Below are 12,696 nucleotides of genomic sequence, written 5' to 3' on the forward strand. Positions count from 1 at the left end.
AAAAGACCTATTAGACGGAAATTGAGACCTCAGGGACTTTTCAGATTAAATTGGAATGTCAGGGACTGAAACGATGAGAGAGGCATAGTACAGGGACTAAACAGACTTTATCCCATCATTTAATTTGCTGATACATTATAGTAAAATATTACTTGCTAAATAATGTAGTAATTATAATATCGTTTTAATTGTAGTAATTGCTTTTTGTTATATTACTTGGGTAATTCTTTCATTGTCAGTGCATGCAGTCGATGCTTCCAATCATCTCAGGAAAGCCTTTTCTCTCAGCTTTGGCAAGAAGTCTTCTGTGGTCGGCCGGAGTAGGAGCCCGGAGGTATTCTGCCGAGTACAGATTAACGATTCCTCTTGTAAATCGTTTCAGAGTCTCGATGGCGGTAGATTTCGCCATCCGACAATACTCAGCGCATTGATCTGCCCCAGCACTGTAAGTAAGCATTCTTAAAGAACATATCAGCTTTTGCTGGGGAAGTAGTCCGACTTTCTTAGCAGCATCTGATTTCTGGACAAAGTACCGGTCATAGCGACAAAAGTCACTGGAGATGCGGTTGAAAACATTGTGACTCATCCTATACCGTATCCGGAATTCCTCTTCACTGAAAATTGGATGCTCCACAAAGTAATCTTCCATCATGTTTTTCCCTCTTGATTCCCTAAATCGCTCCTCATTCGGTGCACCCCTCGGTCGAGAACCCCGTCGTCTTGATTCAGAGGAAGCTTCAGCTTCAGCGGCTCCTGTTACCACAAGAGCATTAGTCGTACACATCTCTTCATGATCTTCATTTTGAGATTGTGGGCTAAGATTGTCGATACTTAGCCCACAATCTCTTCATTGAAATGAGGGAAGGAGAGGAAATGTGTTAGATCTGGAGATATGAAAAAGAAGGAGATTTGTGAATATCAGCTTGTGAGTGAATGGTGTGCTGCCTCTTACTCTATTTATTTACAATTTTCACATAAAACGTGATCAGACTTCGAGGACACATGTCCACTTCTGGTTCGACGTAATCTGATCCGAAATCTTAGATAAGATTACATCAACAATAACAGTTAGATTGAATAGTATGCAAATGATCTGGTCCGTTCAAAGATGTCGATGATTGTTTCAAGCGTTTCAAAAAAATTGTCGGTGGCGTGCCTTCACTCATTTCAAGAAAAATTGTCGGTGGTGCCTTCACTCATTTCATGAAAAATTGTTGGTGGTGGCTTCACTTATTTCAAGATAAATTGTCGGTTACTGTAGGTGACTCATAATTTGTCCACCGAAAATATTAGAAAAATAGTAAATTGCATAATTATGACATTAATTATCCATAAATCTCCATTATTATCATCTATTTACATCAAATATATTTTAATTTTAAAAGAAAAGAATAAAAATTCAACAAATAGTGAAAAAAAAAAAATTTCAATGAACAGTGAAAAAATCAATGAACAGTTAAATCACTCAATAAAAAGTGAAAAATCGATGAACAGTCTTAACCGGTCATGAAAAAAACGGGTGGAAACCTATGTCCAGTGGCAGTGAACAGTTATTTGACTAGTCGACGCATTGACATTTCTTAACTACAAGTGGACTTGCTCTCATGCAATGCAGCGCTTATTAATTACCTGACCAATTGGTTGGACCCGTGTGGGGACTACCTGCCCAGGCAATTCAGTGACCAATTCTCGCCCAAGCAATTGCTCGACTAATGTTGCTGGGCTCCAAAATTTTTACCTGTTGGGAAATTTTGAAATCCCCTTTTTCAGTTGTTGGATTAAGATCCAACGACTGTAGTGAAACATTCATGAATTAAATATTCATTACTTTTTTTAAAATAAGATTGTATGATTAATCTAATTATTAATTATTTAATTAATTAAATTATAAGTTTAATTTGAAGTGTGAATCGTAGATTGGCAAGCAAATTGTCTTTCCTTGGTGCATTGTTTAAGCTAAAGACAATTGCCAATTTGGGATGAATAGTAGATTAGTGGTACCAATTTAGTTGGCAAATCAGCAATTGCCCTTGGTTCATAGGTGCATTTGCTCTAACTACTATTACATTCGTACTATATATCATATATAGTCTGAGAAGCGATGGTGTTAATTTCTAACATAAGCTGATAAACCACAAACCTAAATATACACTACTTCCCTTCTAATAATATAGAACCTAAAATTTGTTACTATTGGACTTTGTTGCTTGGTGGTTTGATTAAAACTTAAAAGGTCCCACGCCTAATTAGAAGCAAAGTATATATTATTACATATCAAAACCAAAATCAATATTTTTTAGGAGAAATTATTGGTCACTCCTAATTTTAACAAATTACACCTTAAACATTCAAATCTCACACAATGTGGTCCAAAATGACTATTTTACCCCTCGTTGCCTCTCTCTCTATCTCTCTCTCTCTCTCTCTCTCTCTCTCTCTCTCTTCCCCCAATCTCCTCATTCTCTCCTCGTCCGCACTGACCCCGGAAAGACCAAACCCAAACCCTTGAGAAGAATTCAGAGCTGGCATGCATGTGCCTGGCACGCACTCCACTGTCACCCAAGACTCTACCCCATCCATCTAATCCATCACTGCTAATGGATCTAACACGTTGTCAACAACTAGCTTGCTTCTTCCCCGCCGTGATTGGATCTCTAGCTACACTCAGACTCAACCAATGAATGTAATCATCAACGACCCTAGCATCAACCTCACCGATTGATCCGCCACCGTGCTTGGAGAGGTCGCTACGATTGCTACCACTATGCTCTATGATCTAAGGTAGCAGCTTCGCTCCCATTTCTAACTCGCCTCCACCAAGCTCCACTCCCAACCCACCTACCCCAGATTAAACCCCAAATTAAACCTAAAGCTACAACATTTAAACCAGTAATTGAACTTAGAATTGTAAGTGATTCATTCAAGTTTGGGAGGCGAAAACAAAACCCAAAGCTCCAAGAAACCCCAAGTTTAACCGGCACCCTCGTCGTCCTTCTTCCTTAACCCAACGACGTCGTTCTCTGCTTCATCCGAGTTTGGGAGGCTAGACCAAGCCAACTTTGGCGCCTCGATCCCATTCTGCAAGTGATTCGACAACATCATCGTCGTTGAATTTAGATTTCGGATCAATCCCTAGGTGAGGGATTGTGAGACTTTGACAAGAGAGAGAGAGAGAGAGAGAGAGAGAGAGAGAGAGAGAGGAACATACTTATTGGCTTTTCTAAACAGAAAATAAGCTTTACCGCGAGTTCTTATTAATGAAATCCAACGATTAGAATTAGACGTTCGCATTTTTTTTTTATTCACGGACATCCGCCTCAGATCGTCCCTGTATATATATACAGTGCCTTTCCCTAAGTGATCCCTTTTTTTAGCCAGCTTATGGGATCCCCTGTGGAACCCACCTTTTGACCACATTTCGGCATCTTGACTGTTTAATTTTTGGGCCTCTATAGACTTTCACTTTTTTGGTTGTTTCCTGGAATAGTTTCTTAGCTTCCCCTGCTAAATTTTTAGCTTCTCCATGAGCAGACTTCTTGATGACCTCTTCCTCTTCCTTCTCGTTGCTTGAATATTTGATTTGTTTTGGCTCACTCTCCTTGCACTTCTGTTTGCATGTCTCTCTAAGTTCATCATTCTTTCGCAGTTGAGTGAGTTTATCTTCCATCTTCTTCATCTTCTCGAGCATGTTATTGGCATGTTGGTCGCCTTGTTATCTATCTGATCCAGTCTTGTTGGATGAATCTGGTCCGGAATCCTCCACTCCCACCATATTAGTTTTGGGAATTAGTCTCTTCCCACAAACGACGCCAATTGTTGATGCAGAAAAATTGGGTAGAAGATCTCTTCACCTACTTTCCTAGCTGGAGTAAGAGTGAAGGCTTCTTGATCAAGAGCTTTGCCCCTATAGCTTCTAGATTCTGATAAGCGTTGGCAAGTCAGCGTTGGCCTGCAAAAGACTCTCTAATGCCCAAGTCATTAGTGAGTACTGAAGTTGTAATGAGTGAAGTTGGAATTGACTGCCCCCTCAATTATTCACCCGAATGAGTACGTTAAGTTGCAACCATGTCATTCTAATTTTGTCTAACAAACCACATTTGTTTACACATTTTCAATGACCAAATAATTATGAATTTGGCTGATTTTTTTTATAAATTAGGTTGAGAAAGACCATACCACAAAACACAGATTGATCCCCTTTAGTAGAGAAGAAGAAAGAAGAAAGAAAAAAAAAACGCAGAGAGAAGAAAGGAGATGCAGACTTGCAGAGAGAAAAAAGAAGAGAGAAGAATGAAGAAAGAAGACGCAGAGAGAAGAAAGAAGAGAGAGAGGACGTGGAGAGAATAAAGAGAATAAAGAAGACTGATAGTGATGGGCGAAGAGAAGACACGTTTCTGACCATAAAGGGGGAGAATAAGTACAAAAGATAAAAAAAATATATTAATAATTAATAGTATTCGGGCCCATCGGGCTTTCTGCTCTTTCAAAATTCGAAACCGGACCCGAACCCAGTCTGACAAGGTTCAGGACCGGACCAGACTTTTTCCTAAAAAATTTCCACAAAACCCGGACCGAATCTGCCGGTTCGGATCGGTCCAAGCCGGTTTTTCGGTTTGCATCGGTTTTTTTGCCCACCCCTAGCAATGACATTCACGAGAAAAATTAGTTTATTATATAATGATGTTTAATTCATGATTGACTTGCCAAATAGAAAAAAGAAAAAAGAAAAAAGAAAAAAGAAAAAAGAAAAAAGAAAAAAGAAAAAAGAAAAAAGAAAAAAGAAAAAGAAACATAATTACAAGAAATGGTAGTTAGGGTAATTTGTAAAAAAAAAAATTGTATTAAAGTAATGGAAAAATAGAAGGGGTGTGTGAATAGAGAAAATGGGTGCGTGAATAGCACTACCCTTCATATATATAGAAGATTATCTAATATCCGGATTTTCAAAAAAGTTCTCTTAGGTTCTTAGTAGCAGTTAGCGATGCAATTGTCTTCTAGTCGCGCCTCTAACCTCAACAAACAAAACTTAGCATGACCAATCTAAAAAAAGACTAAAATTCTGCAACATTAGGGTACTAAATGCGGAGAAGAAAAACTAAGAGAGGCAAGATAGATGAGATGAATTGAATGATTGATAGAGACACTACTGCTGGGAGGTATTGGTGTTCAGAGGTTCATATGGGGAAGTCGTAGGGCAGTGATCGTTGTATAGTTCGAAGAACTGAGACTAGGGGAGAAAGAAAATAAATGTAGAGGCTATTTATATATGAGATCGAAACTACATCGTTCAATCCCAATTAATCGCTAGACACTATTTATAGTCCAGAAGTTAAAAAGATAAAAAAATTAGGGACAAAAGTTTTCGCCCCTAATTCTTTTCGTCCAAAATTTGAAATTCGGCTCAACTAACCGCTTACATTTTACCAATTATTTACAAAATCTAAAATGCTTAGGAGACGAAATTTAATTTCCTCCCCAATTAAATTTTGGGACAATGAAACTTATTTGCTTCTTAGTAGCGTTGAATGGAGAGTTTTTGAAAAATAAAATTTTTAGGGACAAAATAAATTTTTTTTGTCTCTAATCATGTGTGTGGGAGACAAAAAATTAGTCCGTCCCGAAAAGATTTGTCTCCATATGGGTTTTCTCTAGTAGTGTCGACCAGGTGACGCATCAGAGGATAATGCCGATTGGAATACGAAGAGGCGATGACCAGAGGATATTGCCGACTAACCATCTCATGTCATCTCGAGGGTATTGTCGACCAGATGACGCATCAGAGGGTACTGCCTACTGGAATACTATGAGGCGATAGTTAGAGGGTACTACTGACTAACCACCATATGCCATTTAGAATGTACTGCCTACCAGATGGGAGAGGATCCTCTCCTAAGCTATTCCCCCCCCCCCTAACCTGCCTAAGCTTTCCATTAGATTTTGACACATGGCTATAGTGAATCTAATGGTCTACAACAACTAAAAAAAAAATTTCATTTTTTTTTGTCCGTCCTACCATATTCTTCTCTTCCTTTACGCCTGAAGTCTCTCTCTCTCTCTCTCTCTCTCTGTCTCTCCCTCCAGTTCTTCTTCTTCTTCTACCCAAATTTTGCAAAATTCCATGAATTATATTCAAATATAGCAATACCCATATCCTTAATTGTCTTTCATAGAAAATTAGAGGTGGGAATAGTCATAATCCTATCTCAATTTAAGATCAATTTGAGACAGAGAACAAGGCAGGCTCCTTCATACTATGCCGAAGAGAAATTTGAGGGCGAGATGAATTGAGGCATGAGGGAGGAAGAAGAGTAACAAGCAAAGGAATAGTGACATTTAGCAGGCATGGTCTTATTATATAAACCCAGATTCCTCCTTTTCTTCTCCTCTTAATCAATCAACATGAACCCATCATGGAAAGAAAGAATGATGGATTTGAAGATTTTTTGTTTTGAGAATAGATGGAATTGAAGATTTGAAGCATAAAAAATTGCATTCCATGAGGGAGACACAAGATCTGGGAAACTGGCAAAGAAGAAACAAAAAAGGGGAAGGGGGAGAGAGAGGGTGTCTGACTTGTTTTTTTGCCTCAGTAGGGATTAAAAAAAAAAAAATAAATAAATATTTATAAAAATCAATATACGCCGTTGGATGTGGTTATACACACATGTCACTTTGTTATCAAAAGGTTAGGCAGGTTAGGAGGGGAATAGATTAGGAGAGGATCCTCCCCCCATTAACCTCCTTGAATACATAAATTTGAACTCATTAATTCTATATAATTTTCTTAACTCATCCACTTTCTGAAAGCAATTTCTCAATAACTCAATAATCTATAAAATCTTCATAAATTATCCATATTCAAACATGATTCATCAAAATCTCAATCACTCATCATCTTCCCTAAAGGAAATCTCAACAACTCGAAATTTAAATAACTTGATAAACAATGAAAGCTTTCGAAAAGGCAATTCACTATTAACTTCATAAATCATCAAAACACAATTTATGAAATCTCAATAATTCAACCATACTCATTAACTCATAATATTTAAATCTCTATTTTTTGAAAGATATCCTTAATAACTCAATAATTTAAGTATCGGCAGAAACTTTAAGGATACTTATAACTCAAAATGAACTCAATGCCAATTAATCGTCAATTTATGAAAATCAATAAATCATAAAATCAAATATTAAACCTTAACAATTATCAATTTTAAATCAATAAGATAACTTTATACTCGAAAAATAATACTACATGCATAATTTAATTTATAAGAAAATATCCACTCACTGAATTACGGCTATGACAGTTGTGCGATGAATTTCCACCAGGAGCTCGATCTACACGTCATCCTAAGGCTAAAGTCAATTCGACCTAGAACTGTCAGAAAATGGTTCGAAAGGCTACGCCACCAATTCGATTTTTGATGCTTCGATCGATTCGTGCTGTAAGGCTAATATTGGGATGATTAGTGGAACACGAGCTTCAATACTCGGGTAGTATCTTGGCGGGAAGTCACCAGAAAAACGAGATCCAACCAGGTTGCTTGGCGGGCACTGAGAATGTTCTTTGTTTCCCTTCGCCTCCGTCAACGGTGATAAGAGGAAATCAAGGCTGGAAAAATGGCCGACGAGAGGAGGCGCTCCATATGGGACTAGTCCAACGGTCAGAGGTGGCTGGACGGCAGAGAACCCGCCGGCCGGGTCAGGTCGGTAACCGGGTTGTGCTAGAGAGAATTTGGAAATTAGGGTTTTTAACTAAAATGGAAATTTTCCTTATTAGATGGGTGAAATTACTATTTTTAATAGGTTTCCTGAAATAATAACTTTTCAAATCTTAACTTCTTTATACGAACTCTGATTTTTACGTGCCACATGTTAACGAACTCGATTTAATTCTACAACTTTTTAGAAGGAAGTTTCTTCAAAAAGTGAATCATAGAAAACATTGGGAGCCCCTAAAAGTTTGAATAAAAGTAAAAAGTAAATATTCTAATCGTTTACCATCTAAATGACCTATAAACAGGTAATTCTAGGTACGGGACGTAACAATTTTGTACTAGTGAAAAGAATAAAAATCCTTAAATTTCAAGTTTGAAGATGCCCTCTCTAGAACGGGCATGTGTGTGTCTAGGGCCCTAGCCCTTCACTAAGGAATCCATTTTTTTAGTCATATTAAGGGATGACCTGTCTTAGGGCCCACATTTTATTTTGATTTTGTTTAATCACATATTAACAAATTGACCGTTAGATTTTTAGGTTTCCATGCATGAGTAGATCACTTATGCCATCTTTTAGCCAAAATGAAAATTATTAAAATATCGAATTAGATCAAATCAATAGACGAACTAAATATGTCCAATTTGAACAATTTACGTTCATAATAATAAATCACGATTATAAATTAATTCAAGTTGAAATCGAGAAGATAATATCTGATTTCTCTACCTTTTCTGGTCTTCTTTAGTGTTAGTGTGTTTCTTTATTTTTATTTTTTATTTTTCTACGATTTATTTGTTTTATATTGAGAATTATTTTAAAAAATAATTTTATTTGGTTTTTTCTTCATCATCAGATTAGATCTAGTGGTTGCTAACATCCCACTTGGGAAATTATATATGATTTGATAATTTTATCACTAACAAATGGCCATGTGATTGCACATAGGAAATTCTGACCAAAAATTGGCTAAAGCATTAAAATGGATGCCAATGGAATAATACGAAGACCATGCCACTCTTTAAGTTGTGGTACTAAAAAAATGCAATTGGTGATAATTCAGGTACCATTTGAGAATTCTAGTATCATATATTAGATATATACACATACGTATATGTATTTATGGTAGAGTTTATTCATAGTATTTATTCTGGAAAGAGTACTAGATTTAGACTAAAAATTTAACATCTAAAAGTGAAAAATAAAAATTTATTGATTGTCCAAACTAAAATGAATTTTGAGGTTGAATGCTCGCTCTTATTTTCACTCACATTGAATAAATAAACGAAATACAACAATTCGTTCAAAATAAAAACACAAGGTAAACAATTGCGTTAAAGTAGAAAAACTCGTACAATCACAACTCACAATACCCAAGCAAGACACTTGATCAACAGGAATTTGAAGGAGAAAGCAGGTGATCATAGATTATGAAGTTTTGCGGTCATCGGTATCACGGTTGGACGTGGAAGGCTCTTTGTGTTTGCTTCCTCGCGTACGACTACGTCGACCAGACTCACGTTTATCACGACGAAGCGAATCTTTATCTGAACCATTTGATTTATTGTCATCTTCTTGTGATTCCAGTTCCACATCTGGATCTTCATCATCATCATCATCATCAATTGTGACAGACACACTTTGGTCACCATTATGATCACGGTTCCGATTTGTTTTAGGCTCTCTTTTTTGGGTGCGACCACTAGAACCACGTTTCCGGCGACGAGAACTTTTATCTGAATCTTTAGGTTGATCTGATTCTTCATCATCATCTTCGGAGTCTAATTCCTCATTTGAATCGGCACCAATTGCAGCAATTATGTTGTCACCATGATTGGAGTCTCTTTTTCCTTGTGCTCTAGTACGACGACGAATAGGACGTTTACGACGACTAGGACTTTTGTCAGGATCATTTTCTTCTCCTTCCTCACCGCCGTCACCATAAGATTTCGGTTCAACATTCGGATTTTGATCATCTATATTGACAGCTACACTTTGGTTAGCTGTGGGGATGCTCTGAAAGGTGTGAACTTCTCCTTGCTCCTCTGCATGAGAAACACCTTGATCTCCGTATGCTGCCCTTGACTTTTTCTTCTTCTTATGCAAGCAAAAGAGACCAATTGCAAGGAATGCAAGAAAGAACAATCCACCAAGAGAGACAAAAGTGGCAAGATAAACAGTGCGATGGCTATGAGATGGTGAACTTTGCGGTGATGGGGCAATTGAATTATAATAAGGACTTGGTGCTGGGCATACACACTGGCAAATTGGTGGCTCTGGGGTGAGTATCGGAGGAAACTTGGGTGAGGATGATGGCGGCAACAGAGAAGGTGGTGGTGTGTATGATGGTGGCAGTGTAGGTGGTGATGGTGACGGTGACAATGGTGAAAGTGGTGGATGTGATGGTGGTGGAACTGAAGGAGCGGGATGAGGAGGTGGTAATGGTGTAAGTGGTGGACTTAATGGCGGTGGCAATGAAGGTGGGGGACTTGCTGGTGGCGGCACCGGAGGTGGTGAACTTGATGGTGGCTGCACCGGAGGTGGTGGACTTGATGGTGGCGGCACTGCAGGCGGGGTTAGTGCGGGTGGTAAAGGTGAAGGTGGTGGACTTGGTGGCTGCACTGAAGGTGGAGGTGGCAATGAAGGTGGTGGGTGTGAAGGTGGCAACATAGTAGGCGGTAAAGGTGATGGTGAAGGTGGTGGATGTAATGGTGGCGATATTGAAGGTGATGGATGAGATGGTGGCGGTGGTGTAGGTGTTTTAGGTGGTGGTGATGATGGTGAAGGTGTGGGATGTGATGATGGCGGTGGTGGTGGTGGTGAAGGTGGTGGCGGCAGTTTGTGTGGTGGATGTTTATGGGGTGGGTGTGAGGGTGGCGGTAGTGTAGGTGGTGGTCCTGATGGTGAAGGTGATGGTGGTGGTGGTAGTTTGTGTGGTGGATGTTTATGGGGTGGGTGCGAAGGTGGTGGTCCTGGTGGTGGTGGTGGTGGTGGTGGTGGCTGTGAAGGTGGTGGTGGATGTTTATGTGGTGGATATATGGGCGGTGGTATTGAAGGTGGAGGTGGTGGAACTGAAGTTGGTGGTGGGGGTGATGGTGGTGGTGGTGAAAGTAGTGGTGGGGAGTAATATGATGGAGGTGGTGGTGGCGGCGGTGGTGAAGGTTGTGGTGGGGAGTAGTAAGATGAAGGTGGTGGTGGCAGTGGCATTTGTGGCGGTGGTGGTGGTAGTGCTAGCGGAGGCGGCAAAGGTGGTGATATAGTTCGAGTAGTGTCGTTACATGGTGGTGAGGGTGGTGGTGGGGGTGGAGGTGGGAGTGTTGTAGTAGTTTCGTTACATGGTGGTGAAGGTGGTGGTGGTGGTGGTGAGTAGTAAGGATACGATGAAGGTGGTGGTGGCGGGGAATAGTATGGATAACTGGCCATTGTACCAGTGGGATTGAAGAAACTGGTGCTAGTTGTGAGATAGTCTGATTGTGCGCGCGGGTTCTATTTAAACTGGAGGGAAGTCTTTCCTTTGATCAAAACTCATCAAAAGTCTTTACATTATAGAATGACTTTGAAAGTATGACTTTGAGTGCCACGTCTAGGGACCATGCTTACAATAACATTTTTATGTTGTTGAGCAAGGAATATATTATCATTCGTTATATTCAAATTGTAATTGAGATCATTTAAGTTCTTCATTTACCCACTGCAAAATAAATGACAACCAGATGACTCCAGGAAAGAGAATAAGAAACACACAAAAACAAGTAGTCAATTAGACTCCACTAATGGCTAATTAACATTCAGACGACTGATGTTACGGTAGTACTGCAGTCACAATTAGCAACAACATGGAAACTTAGCAACTTGTAATTCATTTAAATATATAATTAGTGCTTAATATATAATTAGGACTTGTGGTGGTTGAGCCTAATATTGTGTTTAGACCTTTGTGCATTTGAAGGAGAAAACCCTCCAGAAGAATAGCGTGTGAACTTTGCATACAATATATAGAGTTATGTCTTCCACTAGACAATGCATGACGCATGCATTGCTTACGCAGGAGCTAGGTTTTTATTTTTATTTTCAGTAAGCCATATATTGTTGAGTAATCAGCATCGAATTAGTTGACCGCAGAAAAATAATCTGCACTACAGTAGACTTGCAGCTCAGAGGAAGCATGCAATATGCATTCGTATATTTATAAGTACTGGTCGTGTCTTCTCTTTTTTCATTCACATTTGACATTTCACAGAAGGACACTTCTTTCCCTTCTACCTGGATCAGTGGAGTAAAATAAGTACCGGCTTCAGGAAAAAACAAATAGCAATAAGAACACAAAAAATAAAGATAATAATCAGAAAAAAATAACTTGCTAGCTGGCTAGCGTTTCTCCAGAAGTATTGCCCAATAGGACTATGCATGCTAGGATTGCTAGCTATAAAAAAAAGTTGCTTGATTCACACGAAATGCTCTAATCCTTCAATATCTCAACTAGATTAAGCATCATTACTCATATTTTTAGAAAAGCAAATTTTATGACAGATGCTCTTGCGGTGTTTATCATTTAATGGTTGGATCTAAATGTTGAGAAGATTTTATCATTTAGTACTTTAGTAGCAATCAATTAAGATCAATTTAGAGCTAACTATCCTTAAAGCTTCAATTTGTAATTTAATTTTATTCTTATTTAACGAGGAAAAGAAAAATCAAACCGTTATTTAAACACTCATGTATGTATATGAATACTAATGTGCATCTGTGTGACGTAGTTTTGTACACTCAAGAAAGCAATGCATGTAGACAGGCAACTTGTGGAACAGCAACTTGAGTGTGATCGAGGTGGCTTTCTAATTAAGAAGCCTTGTGTATAGATTCATCCTAATCAATTCTTATAGGGTTTACTGGTGTTTGGGAAACGAAATGAAACTTTGAAGTGTTCTACGGATTATATATCAATTCATGTTCATCGCATTGGTCAATATTAAT

At 38.6% G+C, this 12,696-nt stretch overlaps 2 protein-coding genes across 2 annotated transcripts; both read right to left on the bottom strand.

The window, feature by feature from the left end:
• Window positions 1–235: 235 nt before the first annotated feature.
• Window positions 236–784, bottom strand: LOC112178378. The gene has a single exon (XM_024316532.1). The coding sequence runs from the start codon at window positions 782–784 to the stop codon at window positions 236–238; it is 549 nt and encodes a 182-aa protein (XP_024172300.1).
• An 8,366-nt stretch (window positions 785–9,150) lies between these two features.
• Window positions 9,151–11,145, bottom strand: LOC112178379 (vegetative cell wall protein gp1-like). The gene has a single exon (XM_024316533.1). It carries the CDS (start codon window positions 11,143–11,145, stop codon window positions 9,151–9,153), a length of 1,995 nt encoding a protein of 664 aa, XP_024172301.1.
• Between the last annotated feature and the right edge of the window lie 1,551 nt (window positions 11,146–12,696).

Source organism: Rosa chinensis, chromosome 7 (assembly GCF_002994745.2).
Source record: "Rosa chinensis cultivar Old Blush chromosome 7, RchiOBHm-V2, whole genome shotgun sequence".
In the NCBI taxonomy this organism is placed as follows: domain Eukaryota; kingdom Viridiplantae; phylum Streptophyta; class Magnoliopsida; order Rosales; family Rosaceae; genus Rosa; species Rosa chinensis.

Coding starts and splice junctions, on each gene's coding strand:
- LOC112178379 (XM_024316533.1), bottom strand. CDS start 11,145: ATGGCCAGTTATCCATACTATTCCCCGCCACCACCACCTTCATCGTAT.
- LOC112178378 (XM_024316532.1), bottom strand. CDS start 784: ATGTGTACGACTAATGCTCTTGTGGTAACAGGAGCCGCTGAAGCTGAA.